Below are 21,803 nucleotides of genomic sequence, written 5' to 3' on the forward strand. Positions count from 1 at the left end.
CCATGTGGGAAGCAACTGAGCAAGCTTTGGGAATACCCGTCAAGACATGAACAGTTATTTGAAGGTCTTAAATATAGATGTAAAAACTAATATGCAATTTACAAAGTAGCATTTTGACTAATTTGTAGATTTTATTTTAACTAGAGCAGACCTTCAAATAAGGTGTTACTGCAATCTGTGCTGTGGAATTTAAAGAGGTGAGAAAGACGTGGAAAGCGGTGATCATCATGTCTTTGACGAACAGCGGCTGATTGCAAAATAGTGCTTAGTTTTAGAAGAAAGGAACCGGTTTGATCGTTTTGACCGTGACCCTTTGACCCTGCCTTGGCCATTGGTGGAGATGGGAGTGGCTAGCCCTCGACTGGCAACAAACCAGTTCAACCTCAGTTCCTTCTTTCAGGGTATCCCTGGAAACGACGGGATACAGGGGAAACCGGGTTTGCCTGGATACATAGTAAGTAAAATTAGAAAAGGAGGACAGGTGGCTCCTATCTACTGATTTGAGATATGGGGCCTTCTGTATAAATTATGCAAATGCTCAAAACAAGTTAATGTGTCAGGAAGTGGTATTTATATATTTTTTTAAAGCTCCCATACATATTTGATCTGAACATTTTTTGAGTAAAACTGGGTTATTATATGTAACATTTAGGATAACTATGCCTCCTTATTGTAAAAAATACTGTAGTTCCATTCTTAACAATTATAATCGTGTTATTAACACCTTTTTTTAGTGTCGGGATTTATTACTTGAAACGTGCGAGCATTTGGCAGCCGCCACCTTGAGCGACACGATACAGAGAGAGGAAAGAAAGAGAGACATTGATTGGTTCATCTACCGAGATTAAGTCTGGACATCTAGAGACTGCAGAGGGGTTCAACTTTTCCCCTGTGGTCAAACTTATTACACGGAGTATTGAGCTGTTGTGACAGGTCAGAGCTGAGTCAAGTTACAGTGCATCTCTTCTTGTGCGTCGAAAGATACAGGCGGAGGCTGGTTGTGTATGTCTGTTGTCATGTCAACAGGTGCTGCTTGTATGTGATCAATAAACAAAAAGTTGAACTATAAGCCTTTTTCCAGAGGGATTTACTGATGTTCAAGCACCTCCATTAAACTATTACTTTAATTCCTGTGATGAAGATGAAGTTCCCCTTGAGGGCTGGTGTGATAAGAGCATTGATGTCTCTTTAATGAAAGGAAGTCATCAGAAGACTTGAAATAAATAAAAGCAACACTGTGTACAGGAAAATAATCGACAGATAACTTCACAAAATTCATTTCTCAACTTTAATGTTCTCCTTGGATTTACTTTGGTTAAATTATCTTTATATATCACACTTTCAAACCTTCAGAAAAGAATCACCGGGGCCAGACGCACTCGGGGATAAAACTGAATATGCAGACGTGTCGCTCAGAAAAAATATCACAAAGTAAGCAATTTGCAGACCCCTCTCCGTGCGCCAGAAGTAAACATTGCACAGTGACGCATAATTATAGAGAAGTTTATTTTTGGGCAGATCTGTTTCTGGACAAAGCCGCGTGGCCCTAAAGCAGCCAATAGCGCGCAGCGTGGAATAGCCTTTCTCGCTAATGGCTCCAGTTTGAACAATGTCAAATGGGTTTGTAATGACTTTGAAACGCGGCCAGGTGCTATTGACGGGTCCTCTCAGTGGGAAAGGTCCCGCTGCTTTGATAAGGAGCACAGACGCCGTGATCGGGCTGGTGGACTGAGCATGAATGGCCAGTGGGGTTCCATTGTGGCACTTGTCTTTCATGTTCTCTTGCACATTTCCAGCATGCGTTTGTACATTATGTGTATGAACAATATGTGTGGGCGGAGCCACTGAGGTGTGTTTGTCCTGCTTTCTTTGAATTTAAAACTGCTGCAGAGTGAGGTCTCGATATACTTTAATGACATTAGTTGAAATGGGTACTGATGTGTTTTTTTCTGCTGTATTTCTGCTATAGTTTTGTATATACTGTAAGTTCAAATCTGTCACACATTTGTCGTTTTATGAGAATCAACTACAGCATGTAGTATCAACTCTGCGGCATTCCGAGGGTTCACGGAGGTAACGGCATTTTTTTGGGCCATAAAATCAGACAAAACGTTTTATTGGAAAGCCTTGTATATAGAGCCATAAACGGAGGGTGGCGCTGCGTTTGGTGCAGTGAGGGAGTAATAGGCATGAGCCATTGTATTTTAATGGGGGAATTTAGTTAGATTTTTACTGAACACGTTGAAAGGCAAAAGAGAAGTCGGGAACTTCTGAACTGAATACGACTCTTTAAAGAGGGGGGGACATTCTGTCATATCACATTATTGTTTATTGTGCTGAATGAGATGATCCTAAACAGACATGTCACTTGGAAAGATTGTGATGCCTTGTTATGTCTGTATTTCATTTTTGTACACTTTGGTGAAGCATCTTGTGTGTGATCTTGACAGACTCAACTCATTGCAATTGTATACTTTATTTGACCTCTTTTGTTATCTGCGTGCTCAAACCCATCCTGCTTAGAATCAGCATGCAGCATTGAACTGCCTCCGAGGGAGTGTGATTATCATGTGGAGTCATAAATGTGTTTGGAACTCAAAATCTATCTCTGTGTTCACGACAGAGGGGTTATGCAATCAGTTCCAAAGAATTGGGAAAATGTGTTTTTGAAGAAAACATTTTTTATCGTAACGCTGTCCTTGAACTGTATCCGGAGAATGACATCGATAAATGTTGTTGTGTTTTGTTTGGGTTGTGGAAGAGGCTGACGGCTTCCCTTCAACTATTGAAAAGGATGACAAAAAAAGTACATTTTATTATATTTCCTCTTGTTTTCCTGCCCCTTCTCTAGAAGTACATAGCCCCACACCAGCTGCCTCAAGACGCCACCGGAGCAGATGGAGAGGTACGGCCATGAGTAACTGAGCTTTCTGGGCTCTTTTCCATGAATGTATATATGCATACTGAATGTACCATATTACTCTCTCTCTCTGTGTCTCTCTGTGTGTGTGTGTGTGTGTGTGTTCTACAACACAGGAGGGCTGTAAAGACGGGGACTGCTCTCAAGGGTCTCCTGGTGTGCCCGGCACAGCTGGCGCCAAGGGTGAAAAAGGCGACCAGGGCAAGCCCGGCGTGACCCCGTTGGACAGCTGTGACCAGGTGAGACTGGGAAGCCCCAGAAGTTGTGTGTCGCTGTGTAAGCTCAGCGTTTGGTCGTGGTGCTCTGATGAATGCTACATGCCTCTGAGCCAGCAGCGTGTCTCTTCCAGTGTCTGGCGAGGCTGCAGAAGGAGCAGGCCACACAGCCAGCGGTCAGTGGACAGCCGTCTCACACTCTCCGGACACACACGGTTAATGTACATGTCCAAACATGGACTAATGGATGTCTTTGTCTCACAGTACGACCGATCGGGAATGCCTGGAGCTCCAGGAACGCCGGGATCACCAGGAGTCCGAGGAGAGCCAGTGAGTCGGTCATACGTGACGTGACGTGAGGACGTCTGCATGTGACGATGAGTTCACAGAGTTCTTTTCTTTTCTTTACCACAGGGTGTCGCGGGAGAAAGAGGAAAAGCTGGAGCACCAGGAAACATGGTCAGATTCAGCAACGCGTCGGTCTCGTGTTGAACCTTTGACCTTTAACCCAGAGAGCTTGTTCATCGGGGTGAAACCTGCAAGTTATGCCACGGCGTTATTTACGACGCATCGTTTAGACTAGAACGATTTAAAGGTGGTCTCTTATTCTGAAATCTACTACTGTGTAGATGTACCTAAATGCAGATTTTTAAAAAAATGTAACATTAATTTGATGACACTGTTTTTCAATTTATTGATGTGTAAATGTTATTGTCAATTTAAAATATAATCTGCGTTCTAATCCCCAATTTACAGTACTTTTTCTTTATTGTAGGACGGCACAGTTGGGTTCTTATCTTAAAGCTTGAGCTGAAGTGTGTGTGACACTGACCACATACTGACGTACCCACTAGCTCTCTTGCTGTGTTTCCAGTAATCAACCAATTCAAAACTGCTTGAAGATGTATTCACATATTGTATTTCAATTGCATATTCATCGTGGCTCAAGTGTTCCTCTCAATGTGTTCTGTCCTCAGGGCCCTCCCGGGTTCCAAGGTCATCAGGGCACCTCGGGTTCATCTGTAAGCTTACTGCACACTTATTCTTATTTCTTTTCACTCGTCCTCTCCTTTAATCAGTGATGAAAGAAGAACTGTGTGTCAATGCAAGGAGAAATATTTCATTTAACATCCTACACAAGTGGTTCAATGTGTTTATAGCATCAAAAGGAAACTTCACGTTATGCACAATACATCTAAACCAAGGATATATGACATTAATTAATTGTTAATGCTTGTGCTTCAATGTGTGCATCACAGTTTACTGTTGATAGTTTTATATAGTTCACATACATTTGGGGCGGCTTTAGCTCAGTGGGGTAAGAGGGCCGTCCTGCAACCGCAAGGTTGTGGGTTTGATCTCCGCTCTCCCCATTAGTTGCAAGTCGAAGTGTCCTTGAGCAAGGCACTGAACCCCCAGCTGCTTCCCGGGCGCCTCACCGCAGCCCACTGCTCCTTAATAACTCTGGATGGGTTAAATGCAGAAAACTAATTTCCCCTTGGGGATTAATAAAAGTGTATATTATATTATATTATACAGTGAAGTGCAGTGATTCCACCTCCGCAACTTGAATGAATATTTTAACTCTAATCTTTGCTTTTCTGTGAAATATCGGATAAATGTACCCTGAAGGCTTCATAGGGTTAGTTAAATAAAACGATCTGAGAAGTTTAAAGGAGAAATCAACTGCAAACAACCACCAGTTTAATAATCCACTAATAATTGTATTTTGGAAGATCTTAGATATTTCTTGATATGTTCTTGAATCAAAACCTGAAACACAAATATTAACTTTATCTCCCAAATACATGTAGTGTAGTACAAAGTATAGCATAACTGAATGAGAAGTTTAATGTACTCCCTACATGTAGCAGTGGGTAGATGTGCTTTGTTATTTTCCACTGGTGGTTTTAAGAGACGGTAACCGGAGGAGCGGCGTGCCGCTAGCCTCTGCTGTGTGGCGTGGTCGATCTGTTTCTGAGTGTGAGGGATGGAAGTATAACCCTGCTGCAGAATATATAACTCATATTCAGTGGCGAGGAATTTACTCACAATGATGAGCTACTAATTGGTTTCTCCTCAGGATAATCAATCACTAATTACTTTCTCTAAATTACAACTCTCAGTAATCAATCTATTAACCAATACTTCGCAGCGATAGTCTTGCTACTTTTTGAAATTGTATTAATTTGAGTAATCATATTAATATGCAGTTCGCTGAACAGCAAATTATCACTCACAGATGCCACCCATTCAAAAGCACCGAGCACTCGGCAACATTCCTTTGTTCACTCATCAGAAAGAAACAAGAAAGACTTCTATTTGTCTTTTCTTCCAGCACTCATGTGTCTTCCGCCTCCAGCAGCTGTCGCTAAGCAACAGATCACACATGCATATTAATGTGCATCTTAAAAAAAACATTCAATATTGACTCCGAATTGAAGTGGTATGCATTAAAGAACCAAAGTCTGTCTGTGGTTTGATCACAGTATGTTGTTGCTAAGTAACATATCAACCCCATAATATTGCTCGTGTTATCTGTTTGCGGGATGAAGAAATAAATGAATTAGTGACATCTGCAGCTCTGAATACATTTGGAAGAACACCATCTGGGGTCAAAAGGGACAAATGGTGGAGGGAAGCAACATTGTATCATTTAATGGGGGTTAAATGAAAAATGTTGTTCACCGAGGAGGCAGCGATCAGCCTCTGGACCTCACCGCCACAGAGCTGAGCCGCCATCCTGAGGCCTGATCTAGTAGATCGTCTAATATAATGAATAAAGTAGAGGATAGAGCGCAGAGCAGAGGACACACACACGGAGAGTCGCTGCAGGCCGGCCGGCCGTCTCTCTGATATCGACTGAACTCGTCACCGGGGGAGCTCACACATCACAGTGTCTTCTTTGTTTTCTAATTATTCCTCACTCCCATCATCCTCAGGGTCAGAACGGCGAGGTCGGGCCAGCCGGGCCCCCGGGAATTAAGGGCGAGCACGTAAGTCTCTCCGCCGATCGCCACAACTCACGACGTGCAGGAGAAAAAAAGGGAATTGCTTCCCGGTGTGATTGAGTGTCTGATCTTCACCTCAGGGCGCTCCGGGGACGCCCGGCTACCCAGGGTCCATGGGACCGCCTGGACTTCCTGTAAGTTTCCTCACTATACAGGAAGTGTGCGATCCAGAGCAGTCTCAGAATACATGGATGACCTCTCCGTATGCATTCACAGGGACTGAAGGCCGAACGTGGGAGCCCAGGCAGCAGTGGTCAGAAAGGGGAATCGGTCAGCACACTCTTAACGTGTCATGTTCCATAATGCGGTTCATGTTGCGTACGACGAGCTGACGTGTCCCTCCTCTCTGCAGGGTCCTCCTGGTAACCCCGGATACCAAGGGATGGCCGGTTCCCCGGTCAGTGTTTTATCCCAAAATCTTGGCCAGCAACATTTAAAGCCGGCGTCCTCGTTCACCATCGCTCACTTTCATAACTGAGAATAATCTGAGCCAATGTGTGTCTGCAGGGCATCAAAGGAGACGCTGGACCAGCTGGACCGGCTGGTGCCAAAGCGGATCAGGTGTGTATAACACACACTCACACACACACACTCACACACTAGACGGGAGCTTTAGAACCAACATCCATGTTCTTATGTTCTTTTTATTTTTATTTCAAGGGTTTCCAAGGACAACCAGGCTTCCCAGGACCACCAGTATGTGATTGTTTGAGCTCCTCGACGGCCCGGTCTTGCCTTTGGAGTCGTTGTCGTGACTCCCTCTGCTCCTGTGTGTGTTGTTAGGGGGCCCCGGGGATCGCTGGGAAAAGTGGGAGGGAAGGGCTCCCTGGGATCAAAGGTGAAAAAGTGAGTCCAGATCACACATGTATCCGATTGCTCTGCACTCATAATGATGATGATGAGGGTTGGACTGAAGATCTCTGCTTTCAAAAGGGCAACGATGGTGTTCAAGGATCTCAGGGACCAACGGGGCCCTCGGGCTCACCGGGCTCCTCTGGGATGATGGTAAATGCATGTTCTATCACTGGAGATCAGCCGAGTTTGACCGATTTCAACATATGCATGACCTGTATACAATGTCAAATCAACACGTACACTCCGTGTGTGTGTTTGCGGTGGAAGGGCCCCCCTGGCATCGAGGGATTGGATGGAAAAGATGGGAAACCAGGGCTGAGGGCAAGTTACACACACACACACGTTCCCACACACAGGAGCTGTGTGCTCCAACACACACTGAGGTCAGCTGGTCGAGTTACACACATGTTGACCTTCTGCACTGCTGTTGTCTCCGTTGCCAGGGAGCGGCGGGCCCTCCAGGCCCAGCAGGACCACGAGGAATCCCAGTAAGTGTCCCCTCTCACATCCCGATGGCCTTAGTGGGTTCTCCATCTACCCAGAGCAGTGAAACGGAGGAGGATGATGTGTGACCAGTGTCCAGTGTTCAGCACATCCAGAGCTCAGAATAACAACATTATGTATTTTTTGGTGCCAATATTGATGACTCGCTTTTAGCCCTTTGATTGAGTGTATTATGTATTCTGGAAGCATGCATTATGTGGTAGATATTTGCATAACACGTCGAAACACAGAGTATGTATCCGTGCTCATTGCGAGACTTTTCCTGGAGCACCATCAGGAGGTTCAAACGTGTGGTTTGGATGGATGGCTATGAAGTGGTACAATGTCCCCCTCAGGATCGATTGGAATACTTTACTTATGGTTTAATTTTTAACCTTTCCCCGAGCACCATCATCAGGTCGGATTATCCACAACGTTGGTTTTTATTACCGGATACCAGAACAATATTTCCATTTGCATCAGCCGTGGTTGTTTCTGTGCACGACTATATATATATATATATATATATGTCTTTATATATATATATGTCTTTATATATATATATATCTTTATATATATATATATCTTTATATATATATATCTTGAAATATATATATATATATATATATATATCTTTATATTACTTTATTCCAGACTCATGGGTCCATAGAACAACAAACACAAATACAACAACAATATATAAAATACAATACAATACGAGGACACCGGTCCAGCCATTGCAGCCAAAAAGTCACTCGGGATTAAAAACAAACAAACACCTGTTCCATTGCTTCCAGAAACAAGACAAATACCTGGTATCACTCAGTGCTGGCTCAGCCAAGGCTTTTATAACTACATTCTCTGAGACACTTAGTCGACATTTAAATTTATACATAGAATTCTTCAAAAAGTGAAAAAAAATCCTGAAAAGTGGGAACATTCCGGCTCACAAACATCTGACTTGCGCTTGTCCATCTCGGAAGCTTGAGCAGGATTCTGAAGGCATCATTAAATGCCACCTGAATCTTTTCCATGTTCCCTTTACTATAACTGCACCTTTGACTTCCACGTCCCGGCTGTGTGCGTCCATATGAACCGTAACGTTAGCATGTACTGTGACTCCTGACTCATGTCTGTGGAGTCATGACTGGGTCGAGTTGAGGGTGAAGACCTGTGACGCGACCCCTAAGCTTTCCATCTCATTCTGAGACGGTGAAGACCAGGACGACTCGCTGCCTCTCTCTCTCTCCCTTCTCTTTCTTTCTTCGTCTCCCCCGCTCTCTGTATCTCAGTTTGAGTTCTACCCCAGAGCTGGAGTTCAGGATTTCAAAGAGCCGCCCGTCGGTTTCTTTGGCAGCCTGGACTTTGTGAATTTTTGATACTGCACTAATCCCATTCTCTGTGCTGCGTCTCCTCAGGGATTCAAAGGGAAGACTGGCCACGGCGGCTTCCCCGGACTGAAGGTCAGTCCCCCGGCTCGTCGCTGTCCGCTTGTCGGCCCGCTCTCCTCGGGCTCGTGAGTCGGGCGGAGTTGTTTTACCAAACGGATAACACAACTCTGGAGGCTTATTGCTTTGCCACCTCGTTGTTTGTAGTCTCCCCGAGTAGAAGAGTAGAAGAGTGATGCATTCCACTCCTCCGTTATCTGTTCATCACTCTCTCGTTCCTTCAGGGGGAGGCTGGACCTTCAGGTCCACCTGGCCCACCGGGCAGGCTGGGACACGATGTGAGTGTTTGTGTTTGGATTAAAGATTAAAGCTCAAATCAATCGTCTGTGCATACACTCACACAGCAGCAGTGTACCGTAACCATGGAGATTCATTAAGGTCACTGTTTCCAGGGCGACCCCGGCACCCCGGGAGCTCCGGGGCGACCTGGACCCTCCGGCCATATCGTAGGTTCCCCGCCCCTCATGCCGAGCCCGGTCGGTTCATACGGTCATCTGTTAGTGTGTCACCGTTAACGATGTGTGTTTGCTGTTCTCATCAGGGGTCCACAGGACCCGCTGGGCCCCCAGGACCCGCTGGGCTCTCAGGAGAGGTAAGCAGTGTGTGTGTGCGTCGGTGTGTGTGCCTGTCTGTGTGTGTGTGTGTGTGTGTGTGTCTGTCTGTATCTGTGTGTGTGTATCTTTGTGTAAGTGTGTGTGTGTCTGTGTGTTATGGTGCGTTCACACGCGCGTCGGAAAAAGTGTGTTCACACCAGACGCGTCGGACGCGGAGTAATAAATGGTTCGAGGAACCACAGGACCGCAGAGTCCTTCCACTTTTTAGTGGACTGAGCTGCACTCCCACTGCACTTCTCGCTGCTCTCTCTCTTCTTCTCTCTTTGATACGTGTCTCTGAGACTTTTCCACCTCCGGCGGCAGATCTCCTCTGCCATGAAACACATATGCCGGCGGTTGGTTGATAGTAAAGTACAACAAATAGCGAGAATAAAAGCAAATACATACATTCAAAACTTACCAGGTAGTCCCACGGCTTCTTCGACCTTCTTCCACGCTTCATCTTTATAGCTCCGGTTTCGGTAAGTAAAAAGAGTCGTGTCATAAAGTTCGGGGTGCCCACAAACGGCGGCAATAATCTTTTCCTCCATTTTCTAAACCGACAGGACGATGACGAGCGGAGCTGCTCAACGCTGATTGGCTGACGCAACTATGACTCACGCGTTTTTGCTGCCGGAGTTGGGAAATTTCAACTCGCGCGTCGACGAGCTGCGTCTGTTCGCTCAGTTCGCCCCGCGACAAACCCTCTGTTCGTGCTGCTTCAAACGCGTCTGACGCGCTGCTCGCTGGAAAATACGCAGCTGTGCATTGACTTTACATGTAATCTCGACGCGCGTCAACATTTTGACGCGTCCGGTGTGAACACACCATAAGTGTGTGTGTGTGTGTCTGTTTGTGTCTGTGTTTGTGTCTGTCTCTGTCCGTATCTCTGTGTGTGTGTGTGTATCTTTGTGTGTAAGTGTGTGTGTGTTTAAATTCTCTATTTTCTCTTCTGTAGGGTATAAAAGGAGACAAGGGCCAAGCTGGTGAACGGGGTCTACCAGGGATGGGAGGAGCCCCAGGACAACCGGGGCACCCTGGCTCCATGGTTAATAGCTCTCACATGTTATCACCACATTTGTCGCCGAGACGTGTAAACACACACACACACACACACACACACACACACACACACACACACACACACACGTGTCTCAACTTGTCGTTTTTCCGCTCCTAGGGAGAACCAGGCACCGACGGTGGAGACGGTAAAGATGTGAGTAATGTTGACTGACGTTCAAATCGAATGCAGAGAGATTAACGAGGTGAGATGCATTATGGGTCTGTGTCTGTGTGGACAGGGCGTGGCCGGCGTCCCGGGGGACAACGGGCAGGCGGGTCAGAAGGTAAGAGCGTCCGGAGCGCTGCCTCCTTCTGACGCGTTCAGGGAACGCTGAGCACGATTCAGCGTTCACTCACCCTCTGACTCCTCCCCCCTGCTCACCTCACGGTCCCCCTCTCCAAGCTGGCAGCCGGCCGTCTGCCAGCCCCTCACACACACACACACACACACACACACACACACACACACACACACACACACACACACACACACACACACACACACACACACACACACACACACACACACACACACACACACACACACACACACACACACACTGCATGCAGAGCTAGTTCTTCTCTGTCTCTGGGACAATGCTCTGACACTTAAGGGGAGACGCTGGATGAGGCCATTTGTCAAGCTGACAGGAAGCCGTTGTCATGGCTACAGCTGCAAAGAAGAGGAGGACAGAGCGGACTCCTCTGTTCTCCTTCCTCCTCTATTCTCCTTCCTCCTCTATTCTCTTTCCTCCTCTGTTCTCCTTCCTCCTCTATTCACCCTCCTCCTCTATTCTCCTTCCTCCTCTATTCACCCTCCTCCTCTATTCTCCTTCCTCCTCTGTTCTCCTTCCTTCTGTTCTCCTTCCTCCTCTGTTCTCCTTCCTCCTCTATTCACCTTCCTCCTCTGTTCACCTTCCTCCTCTATTCTCCTTCCTCCTCTGTTCTCCTTCCTCCTCTGTTCACCTTCCTCCTCTATTCACCTTCCTCCTCTGTTCACCTTCCTCCTCTATTCTCCTTCCTCCTCTGTTCTCCTTCCTCCTGTTCTCCTTCCTCCTCTATTCTCTTTCCTCCTCTGTTCTCCTTCCTCCTCTGTTCTCCTTCCTCCTCTATTCTCTTTCCTCCTCTGTTCTCCTTCCTCCTCTGTTCTCCTTCCTCCTCTATTCTCCTTCCTCCTCAGTTCTCCTTCCTCCTCTGTTCTCCTTCCTCCTCTATTCTCTTTCCTCCTCTGTTCTCCTTCCTCCTCTATTCTCCTTCCTCCTCTATTCTCCTTCCTCCTCTGTTCTCCTTCCTCCTCTATTCACCTTCCTCCTCTATTCACCCTCCTCCTCTATTCTCCTTCCTCCTCTGTTCTCCTTCCTCCTGTTCTCCTTCCTCCTCTATTCACCTTCCTCCTCTGTTCACCTTCCTCCTCTATTCTCCTTCCTCCTCTGTTCTCCTTCCTCCTCTGTTCTCCTTCCTCCTCTGTTCTCCTTCCTCCTCTGTTCACCTTCCTCCTCTATTCTCCTTCCTCCTCTGTTCTCCTTCCTCCTCTGTTCTCCTTCCTCCTCTATTCTCTTTCCTCCTCTGTTCTCCTTCCTCCTCTATTCTCCTTCCTCCTCAGTTCTCCTTCCTCCTCTATTCTCCTTCCTCCTCAGTTCTCCTTCCTCCTCTGTTCTCCTTCCTCCTCTATTCTCTTTCCTCCTCTGTTCTCCTTCCTCCTCTATTCTCCTTCCTCCTCTGTTCTCCTTCCTCCTCTGTTCACCTTCCTCCTCTATTCACCCTCCTCCTCTATTCTCCTTCCTCCTCTGTTCTCCTTCCTCCTGTTCTCCTTCCTCCTGTTCTCCTTCCTCCTCAGTTCTCCTTCCTCCTCTATTCTCCTTCCTCCTCTATTCTCCTTCCTCCTCTGTTCTCCTTCCTCCTCTATTCACCCTCCTCCTCTATTCTCCTTCCTCCTCTGTTCTCCTTCCTCCTGTTCTCCTTCCTCCTCTGTTCTCCTTCCTCCTCTATTCTCTTTCCTCCTCTATTCTCCTTCCTCCTGGAAAAATGCCAAGTGGCTCGATTAAAACAAATAAAATAAAGACTTTCTTCAGAATGGACTGATATTGGCGTGACACGATACATTTTTGTTAAATACTACATTTAATTTATTCTGACATAATATACTACACTATGCTAGTATTGTATTCTAGTATGACATACTTTAGTCTTCATGGCATGCCACATTACTTGTTATGACATTGTGTGTGTGTGTGTGTATCCCAGGGTGAAGCGGGGGCAGCCGGTCAGAGGGGTCCTGCAGGTGAAAGAGGGAGGCCAGGGCTCCCCGGAGGTGGAGGTTACCACTCCAAGGACGCACAGCCCATGATTGGTCAAGCGGGACCCCGAGGAGAGAGAGGGAGTCCAGGTCTGGACGGTTCTTCGGGGATCCCGGGATCCGCAGGGTCACCAGGAAATGACGTGAGATCCAGTTTATGACCCTGTGACCTCATCATTTAACACACACACACACCTGAAGCAGCCCAGCTGATGCAGGATGTGCTGACCGCTCCGGCTGCCTCTGGACAACATGTCACATTAAATGACCGTTCTGGATTGAGCTTTGTTCTTTTCTTTTCTAACAGGCCGTTGTGAATTATGACGAAGTGAAAAACTTCATCCGGCAGCAGGTCATCAAGATCTTTGACGGTGAGTGTGTCTACAGTATGTGTACAGTGCGTGTACTGTGTGTAGTGTGTGTATAGTGTGTGTACAGTGTGTATAGTGTGTGTACTGTGTGTGCAGTGTAGTGTGTGTGCAGTGTATACAGAGTGTGTGTAGTTTGTAGTATGTAGTGTGTGTACAGTGTGTGTGCGTGTAGTATGTGTACAGTGTGTAGTATGTGTACAGTGTGTAGTATGTGTAGTGTGTGTGCAGTGTACAGTGTGTAGTGTGTCTAAAGTGAGTGTGTAGTATGTAGTGTGTGTACAGTGTGTGTGTAGTATATGTACAGTGTGTAGTATGTACAGTGTGTGTGTAGTATGTGTACAGTGTGTAGTATGTACAGTGTGTGTGTGTGTATGTGTACAGTGTGTAGTATGTACAGTGTGTGTACAGTGTGTGTAGTGTGTGTACAGTGTGTAGTATGTACAGTGTGTGTACAGTGTGTAGTATGTACAGTGTGTGTAGTGTGTATAGTGTGTGTACAGTGTGTATTATAAGCATTATTGCATTCCTCCTCTCACACACCTGATATTGCTCCTGCAGGATGATTGATCATTGATCGTTGTGTGTTCTCGCATTGGCCCCTCCCCCAGAGAGGATGGCCTACTACATGTCTCGCATGCTGACCCCCGTGGAGGCCGCCTCCCCCGGCCGGCCCGGGTCCCCAGGGCAAGCCGGAGCTGCAGGTGTTCCCGGTAACCCCGGTGCTCCGGGATCCCCGGGACAGATGGGGAGGCAGGGGCGGCCAGGAGGCCAAGGACCCTCTGGTGAGCCGACGGGCGGCGCAGCGTCACAGGAGTGATGTCACAGAGAGATGACCTCATGTGCCCTCTTCCTGTAGGACCCCATGGGCCGCGTGGAGAAAAGGGAGAGAAGGGTGTCGGCGAGATGGGAGACGTAGGACCCCCAGGAGCCCCCGGTAATGTCCCCTCATGCTGAGTCAGCGTCTTCTTTACCTCCATTTGACATGTGTGGAACATTCAGGAGATCCAAAGTACGTCCGGCAGAGAGTCAACAACAACCAATCAATAATAAATCAATATTCATCCATGATTAAAATAGTGGCAACGAATTTCATCATCGATTTGTTGCGTCACGCGATTATTACGCCTAGAGCGCAGAGCGGAGGGAGAGGACAGACGGAACGCTGCGAGAGCCAATCGGCGCTGAGCTGCTCCTCCTTGGTGAATCTCATTGGCTGCCGCTGTCGTAGCCGGAGTGACATTCACGTGTGCGCCTCCGGGTGATGTCATGACCCCTGACCCCAGGGCGCTAGATGTTACCACGCGTGGCATTCACACAAGAAGTATCACGTAGAAATAGTGGTTCATGATTCCGTGGCGGATGGCGGGAAATGTTTCCACTGAGCGAAGCAACAGAGATAAGCCACGCCCCCTCACCAACGCAATTAAACCACAAATAGTCAGGAGAGTAAAGCGCTGTCAGTTCTGTTTGTGACGGGGTTCATACACACGCTGACCAATGGAGCTCCATGACCTTTCCATGATCTGTCCATGACCTTTAACCAAATGTCCATGACCAAACATTTTGTGAAAACTCGGTGTATACGTGAAAAAGTGAGAAGCTGTAGTATTTAAACTAACAATGAGAATCCAAAGCTCACCGCGTGTCCGCCGCGTAAATGAACATACGATCTCTCCTTTACCCTTCCTCCAGGTGTCCCGGGCCCCCAAGGCTACGGTAAAATGGGCCCCCCGGGTCCCGTCGGCCAGCAGGGTGTTCCTGGGATCTCGGGCTCTCCTGGGCAGCCCGGTTCAAAGGGACATGACGGCCGCTGCAATCCGGGCGACTGCAGGAGCCACCAGCCGGAGTACAGCCCCAAGGGCCCGCCCATGAAGGGCCCTTGGTAGGGGCCGAGAGGGGCTGAAGCGAGGAGACTTCGGAGGCCAAAGACCGTCAACCCAAGTTCTTCAAGTTCTGCCCAGCCGGTGAATCCAGGAGCAGCTGTTGTTGTTGTTGTTGTTGACTTGTACAGATGTTTACTCCAGCTTTAAGGCCCGCAGACAGAGCAGCACATGGGGATCCTTCTCAGTCGCCATATTGCCGATTCATTGTGATATCAACGCCTCTCATCTGGGTCTTGCTTCTTTGTTCTCACGGCTTCACTCCTTCCCCAAACACCCAGAGGGCGGGGCCAGAGGGCGGGGCCAGAGGGAGGGGCCATGCTTGTGTCTGTATTTCATTTTCTCCGTCTTACTTGGTAGAGGTTCACTTATTGTAGCACTTTGCTTGCTCCTCTTATATCGCCGGTCCCTCCTCACAGAATCACTCTCATGTTTTAGTCCTCGTGCTTTGGAAAAGATGATCCCAAGAAATGTATTTTAGTTCTGTGGAAACGGTCAAAAAAAACTCATGTCCATGCTCTTTTTTAAAGAGTTTTGTATATATTTATATTTATATATTGTGGCTTTTTCTACTTTTTTAAAAACAGATTTCATACAAGACACACGCATGGCTGGCCACCTATTTTTCTCAAATGTTTTGATTGTTTTTAAGCAACAAAAAAGCCAAAGGGATATTTGTGTCTACGGTCTGTATGCTTTCAACATCAAATAATTCAGTTAGACATAATTATTTATAAAAGAAAACTGTTTGATTCCTAATTGTTGCCAAAGTAAATTTTGTGCCATTTTATCTTCAGTATTTTGGCTGTGCAGCCACTTAAAGCATCTCATCATGTATTCACAAGGAGATGTAGTAGCCATCTGTCCGCTTCAACAGGAACGCAATTTTAAATTGAGCAATAATTTAGCCCTTTTAACAGAGGTACGGTAATGCAACACAAGCAAGAAGAACATATTCTAAAGAGCATCACGTTACTGTAATAGTTTGGTTTTTATTTTGTACTTTTGTTTTATGTGGAAGTCTTTGGAGTTTAAAATCACGACCATCCCGATCAAGTTCAATCAGACTTGTGTTCCTCAAACTAACCCGTGGGAAATGTTCAAGTTAAAGCTGAATTACATTACTTTTGAAAGAAGCTGTATCATGTTATCACTGTCAACCGGTGCTGTGTCAAACACGATTGAAATGCTGTTGTTCGTCCATGGATTCTGAGACAATCGGGTCCTGAGCATAGACGGGGGCCTCAAGTAAAGTTGAAGTTGCAATTATCTGCTTCTCTCGTTCTTTTGTCTCTCTGGCGTCTCCCTTTGTGGCCACGCCGCATCTCCTTGTAGTTCTTTTGCACGTCTTTGTTTCGCCTCATTTGTCGTGGATATGCTTCTCCTTCAGGGTCGGGTTGCGTCTCTTTGCTTTGATTCGTCATCAGTCACTACAGACGGAGCTTCTCCAAGGTGGCCCAACGCCCACAGCTTTCATTTGGAAGAGAAAATGTTCGGGTTCACATTTGCATACCTGCAAACTCATGAGGGGTGAAATAGGTGACGGAAGGGTGGGGGGACCACACCACATCCACGTTGTATGAACTACCGTCATTTGATTGTTCTGACCACAAATCTACATCAAAATAAACATTTTAAGAACATTAGGTCCTCCATTCTGACTAAAGTCAGTGATCAGGCCCTATAATAGCAGTAATACATATAAATTGTCATTATATATAATATGGTCATTCATGAACCAACTTCCTTTTTTTGAACAAGTCTTGTGCTCTGCTGAGCCGTGAGTCTGTTCCCTGAGTCTGTTCTACCTGGTTGTCACGGTCTTCTCTACCATACCTGCCATAAAAACCAGGATACCCGATACCAGATTTCGACACAATACCATAAAAACAATATACCATAAATACGATACTGGTATATTTATCTATAATAGTAATTAATAAAATATCTGTATGGTTCACTTTTTACCAACTTTTTCAACACTTAACAAATGGAAGTAATATTAGTATTAGCCCACAGCAAAATATGAATGAAACTACATGGTGCCATCATGGCAATGATTACACTATGAGGCCTGTTATCAGCATCTGACCAGATGATACAGAGTTCATCAGGATGAGCAGCTGTAGAGTTACAGACGTTACAGACTGTCTGCATTGGAGACAAAGTACTTCAACATTTCACTTCTGGCATCTTTTGTATTTTATTTTAAAAGCCGAAGACAGTCGGTAAAGCTCCGCCACTTGACGCCGCTCGCTGTGAGAGCGCTGTGCAGCGCGCAGACAGCTCGACACGGAGCGGTGCATGCGCTCTGATCCCGCGCTCTTTTAACAAAGTATTGGTACTAAAAATATGCAAAATCATATCGTTTTTAAAGTATGGATACTTTTTTAGTTTAGAGTATTCTGCGATGCATTAACAAAGCTGAGACGCTGCAGCTTTGGAAGTATGGGACTTTATTAACATGCATAAATTTATACTTTTAAAGATTTCAAATGGGAGAAATGAAAATAAAAGAATTAGAAACTAAAGAGACTCATTTCCATTCTGCACATGATACAGAAGAGCTTTGGATTTGATAAAAAGATCCTCTTTATTTGTTGGGGTTGACCTCTGCAGCCAAAAGAGAACCCTAACAGATGATTATATTAAGAACAATAAATAAAACAGATTCTGTTGATGAAAATAAATTGGTCATTAAAAAGCTGACACCGTGTGGATAATTGGCAGTGGCATAGGAAGCACATTCGGACTGATTCGTCGGGTAAATATTTCTCTCCGAATTCTTTATTACTCGCTGATTTCAGTAACACATGATTTGTGCTGGTGCATCTCATAATCCATTCATTTCTCTACATAATCAACACACATTTACAAAGATTTACAGCACTGCATTGTGGGACAAGGGAGTGCCCATTGGGCTATGATGTTGCCAGGCAACAAGCGGACGAGATCAAGCCAGTCGTCAGTTTCTCAAATGAGACTTGGGGAAAGCGGGGATTGGGGGAGGGGGTCACTAAAGTTTACGGATGCTACATTTTACAATCCGGTACAGTACGGAGTGTCACTTTCAATCATTTATTGGTCCTTTTTGTGCACTTTTAAGACATCAGGTGTTATGTCTCAAGAGAGGCATCTAACGTCATTACACTTGTCAAACCAAATATTGCCTATTTAAAACCATTTAGAGATGACCACGGGGCAGTAGACGTGTACCCTTCACCGCGCTCGGTGTTCGGCTGCTCTCAGCTCGTCGGTGGTGGGAGACGGAGAGATGCAATATAAACCTGTTCCTCTGTCACTGCGTGGACCGGGCATTTGAATGGGACTGACATCATCCAAAAACACACAATGCAGAAGGGTGTGGGTGAGAGCTGCTGTTGTCATGGTGATGGGGGGGGATTAAGAGTGAAGATTAAGAGTGTGTCCCTCCAGTCAAAACTTCATGTTGTCACTTTCAGTCGCGGGCGCTATACCTCCAGTCACTATCTGTGTCCCCTACCCTTCGTTCTCGATGTTGTCCGACAGAAGGGCGCCGTCACTCCTTCACTGGCGCCCTCTCTCCCAGGTGAGCTGCTGATGGCGGTGCAGCTCTCTAAAAACCGGGTCCTTTGATTCTTCCCGCTTCCTGTAGTCTCGGGGATGTGTATGCCGACGCGGCTAAACACATCGCCGCCTCGCAGTAGCCGGGGAGACCTGTCGAGCCCGCCTTACCGGGGTGCCCCGCCTCGCCGGCCGACCCCTGCGGCCCTCTCTCGCCGTGCCTCCCGTCCCGAGCCACGCCGTCAACGCCCGCGGGACCTGTGGGAGGTGAGGGTGCAGCGGCGGATGTGAACCGAGTCCCAGGGTTCCAGAGGACTAATTGCTCTGAAGTTGCCGGCGAGAGCGTCTCTACTGTGTGTGTGAATAGATTTAAACTGTGTGCACAGGGGAGGGCGAGTGTGTTTTCCACTGTTTGAATTAGCGTGTAATGTTGCAGTCCTATTATATTCTCATTCGAGAGCTTCTCCTCGATGGCTGGAGTTAATGATGCTTTCAAAATGCATTCATGCAGCCCAACCCCCACCCTGTGGCAACAACTGTAACGCTTCTATTTCTTATGTTACTCAACTGAACCATTGTTCAGTATTACACATTATTTTACACAATACGTGTGTGTATTTATATAAATATATGTACCTTGTATTCCTGGGGGTCCTGGTTGTCCGGGATGGGGTTTACCAGGATCTCCTCGGACTCCCTTTGCCCCTCTCTTCCCTGGGGAGCACACACAAGGGGGGTCTCAAACGTAGCCCAACACGCTGACGATCCAACTGTCTATTTGTCGTAGAGTTCCACCTTTAAGTCCAGTGTTTCCAATCTGCCCATGTCCTCCAAACATGCCCGGAACGCCACGGGCACCAGGTAAGCCATGTGGCCCCTGAGGGCCAGATGACCCCAGGGGTCCAGGGGGTCCAGGAGATCCCGTGACTCCTGCTCCGCCCAGCACGGCCCTCTTGGCGCTCACTGCCACAGCAGCGAGCCTCTCTGTGACAGGGGAGAGACTTCAGAATGAACACACCTCTGATCGCGGCCCGCTGACTGCTGGGAGAGAGAAGCAGCTTTGGGAAACGAGCTCATCTCATCTCCCCTTCGGACGTGGAAGGGGACAAACGAGGTCGAGAGGCTCACCCTGCAACATCTTCAACACCACTTCGATAATATGCTGGTCAGATGTATCGCGTCCCTGGAGAGAAGAAGAGGACACTGAGCAGAGGGACAGACACTCATCAACGGCATGACGCAGTGTCAGCGAGCCGGACTCACGGTGGGCCCCTGAATGCCCGGCATGCCGGGAACTCCTCGCTCTCCGTTGAGTCCCCGAGGACCCGCCAGTCCCAGTGGGCCCAGGTCTCCAGGTTTACCGGGGTCTCCAGTGGGGCCATTGTGTCCGGCGTCGCCCCTAATGCCTTGCTGCGAAGAGAGGAGGCGTTGCGGAGGGGGGGATTTTCACAGGGGAAAGGAAAGAGGCGGATGTAAATTGATAAGAGTGACAACAATTATTAAAAAAAAAAAAAAAAGATGGGAACAAAAGTAATCCGATCCCCACACAGCACAGCCTCACCTGTCCTTTGGGCCCGGGCTCACCAGACAAACCCTGTCCGCAAACACAGACTGTCAATTTCACATCCATCACTTCCATCGAGCGTCTCTGCCTCAGAGACGGCCATTGAGCACAAATACAAGAATGAATATTGTGAATGAATGTGGAAGAAAGCTGCTTCAAAGAGCCGGCGTGCATCATTGCCTCACTGTCATGTAAAGAGCTCATTTGCCATCCGGACTATAACGGGGGATTTATAAGCAAATTTAAAAAAAACGGACTTCCTCTCCGTCTTAACTTCTGCACGGCGACAACATTTTGCTTTGATGCCTTCGGAGCCAAATGTTTAAACCTTCTTATCTAAAGCCAGCAAGTTTGAGTATTTCCAAGATTAAGAGACTTTTGCGGTTCACAAAATGTTTTTATACACAGCTTTAGGTTGTGCGGTTATGATTTTTACCTTTTCACCATTCTCGCCAGCCAATCCCTCAACACCGGGGTCGCCCTAAAAGCGATGGAGAGAAAAAAGAGAGAGAGAGGGCACAGAGAGAATAAGGAGAGTGCAACATATTTGTCACCAGTGGAGCTGAACAACATGAGATAAGTTTCTGACAGTCCGGGTTCAAAACGGCAACTCACATCGTCTCCCGTCGAACCGACTTTTCCTTGGAAGCCCTGGAAAGAAAGATATTTAGGAAACATATAAATGTGGCCATATCTAGATTGTGATACGCTCAGAAGAACCAGAAGTTAATGTTGATTCAAGCCAGCGACACCACAAAGAATGATGTTGTCTCAGCTCTAAAACATGGAAGATGAGGATGCTCAGATTATCATTTATATTGCTTATTGATATCGCTCAGCGACTTCCTGTGGATGACTTTTATTTATAGGTAAACACTGCCCCCAATGGACAAGCCGGGGCAACACACTCCTTATGAAATGGGCTTGAATGTAGGCAATCATGTACATTTTCACTCTCACACACACACACACACACACACCTTGTCTCCCTTGGTTCCACCAAGTCCCTGGGCACCTGGAACACCGATTGGTCCTCGCTCTCCATTGCTTCCCTGTTAGGATACATTAAAATAATTCATAAAGGGAAGTAGAGCTGCAGATGAGATGAAAACTAATTCAGAGAAGCAACGTACAGCCTTGCCGACAACTCCCTGTGGCCCAACTGCTCCTCGCTGACCTCTGTCTCCCTGTAACCGTCGGGGGAAAGGTCAGAGTTCATTCATCGTTGCCTTTGAGATGCTTCCATGTGCTATTTATGGATATGTACCGTGGGTCCAGGAACTCCTTCCATACCACCCTCACCGGGAAGACCAGGTTCACCCTAGGAGCAGGCAGTTAAAGTGCAATTATTCACTCTACTGCACAATATAATAAGACATGTGGAATAACTGAAAGAGATCCATGTGTTGTGTGTTACCAGAGGTCCGGGGGAACCAGACATGCCAACGTGACCCCGAGGTCCAGACTCGCCCTGACACGCAATGAATAACGAAAGGACCGATATTAGGGATGTAGAACAAATTAAAACCAGGAACGTTGTTTTAAAAACTCCTAAAGGTCAA

The 21,803-nt window shown here is 46.9% G+C and overlaps 2 protein-coding genes across 3 annotated transcripts in view; one reads left to right on the forward strand and one right to left on the reverse strand.

Moving 5' to 3' along the window:
• The window catches only part of col16a1 (collagen, type XVI, alpha 1), a 55,950-nt gene extending 39,547 nt beyond the window's left edge, over positions 1-16,403 (forward strand). The window contains exons 42-70 of the mRNA XM_056422448.1: positions 401-454; positions 2,852-2,905; positions 3,037-3,159; positions 3,270-3,311; positions 3,400-3,465; positions 3,550-3,594; positions 4,113-4,157; positions 6,078-6,131; positions 6,227-6,280; positions 6,363-6,416; positions 6,499-6,543; positions 6,654-6,707; positions 6,807-6,842; positions 6,930-6,992; positions 7,080-7,151; positions 7,269-7,322; positions 7,445-7,489; positions 8,903-8,947; positions 9,157-9,210; positions 9,325-9,378; positions 9,474-9,524; positions 10,484-10,573; positions 10,706-10,741; positions 10,827-10,871; positions 12,832-13,026; positions 13,191-13,254; positions 13,863-14,036; positions 14,111-14,188; positions 14,947-16,403. Coding sequence (XP_056278423.1) covers positions 401-454; positions 2,852-2,905; positions 3,037-3,159; positions 3,270-3,311; positions 3,400-3,465; positions 3,550-3,594; positions 4,113-4,157; positions 6,078-6,131; positions 6,227-6,280; positions 6,363-6,416; positions 6,499-6,543; positions 6,654-6,707; positions 6,807-6,842; positions 6,930-6,992; positions 7,080-7,151; positions 7,269-7,322; positions 7,445-7,489; positions 8,903-8,947; positions 9,157-9,210; positions 9,325-9,378; positions 9,474-9,524; positions 10,484-10,573; positions 10,706-10,741; positions 10,827-10,871; positions 12,832-13,026; positions 13,191-13,254; positions 13,863-14,036; positions 14,111-14,188; positions 14,947-15,140 — 2,040 coding nt within the window. The 3' untranslated portion in view covers positions 15,141-16,403. The remainder of the gene's footprint in view (positions 1-400; positions 455-2,851; positions 2,906-3,036; positions 3,160-3,269; positions 3,312-3,399; positions 3,466-3,549; positions 3,595-4,112; positions 4,158-6,077; positions 6,132-6,226; positions 6,281-6,362; positions 6,417-6,498; positions 6,544-6,653; positions 6,708-6,806; positions 6,843-6,929; positions 6,993-7,079; positions 7,152-7,268; positions 7,323-7,444; positions 7,490-8,902; positions 8,948-9,156; positions 9,211-9,324; positions 9,379-9,473; positions 9,525-10,483; positions 10,574-10,705; positions 10,742-10,826; positions 10,872-12,831; positions 13,027-13,190; positions 13,255-13,862; positions 14,037-14,110; positions 14,189-14,946) is intronic.
• Positions 16,404-17,569: 1,166 nt separating this feature from the next.
• Positions 17,570-21,803, reverse strand: part of col9a2 (procollagen, type IX, alpha 2) — a 34,984-nt gene continuing 30,750 nt past the window's right edge. For both annotated transcript variants that reach the window (XM_056417194.1, XM_056417953.1), the window contains 12 exons: positions 21,659-21,712; positions 21,509-21,562; positions 21,375-21,428; positions 21,222-21,293; positions 20,857-20,892; positions 20,678-20,722; positions 20,239-20,271; positions 19,941-20,087; positions 19,806-19,860; positions 19,473-19,661; positions 19,314-19,391; positions 17,570-18,935 (listed from right to left, as the gene is read on the reverse strand). In XM_056417194.1, coding sequence (XP_056273169.1) covers positions 18,730-18,935; positions 19,314-19,391; positions 19,473-19,661; positions 19,806-19,860; positions 19,941-20,087; positions 20,239-20,271; positions 20,678-20,722; positions 20,857-20,892; positions 21,222-21,293; positions 21,375-21,428; positions 21,509-21,562; positions 21,659-21,712 — 1,023 coding nt within the window. In that variant the 3' untranslated portion in view covers positions 17,570-18,729. The remainder of the gene's footprint in view (positions 18,936-19,313; positions 19,392-19,472; positions 19,662-19,805; positions 19,861-19,940; positions 20,088-20,238; positions 20,272-20,677; positions 20,723-20,856; positions 20,893-21,221; positions 21,294-21,374; positions 21,429-21,508; positions 21,563-21,658; positions 21,713-21,803) is intronic.

The sequence above is a fragment of the Pseudoliparis swirei genome, chromosome 1, assembly GCF_029220125.1.
Source record: "Pseudoliparis swirei isolate HS2019 ecotype Mariana Trench chromosome 1, NWPU_hadal_v1, whole genome shotgun sequence".
In the NCBI taxonomy this organism is placed as follows: Eukaryota; Metazoa; Chordata; class Actinopteri; order Perciformes; family Liparidae; genus Pseudoliparis; species Pseudoliparis swirei.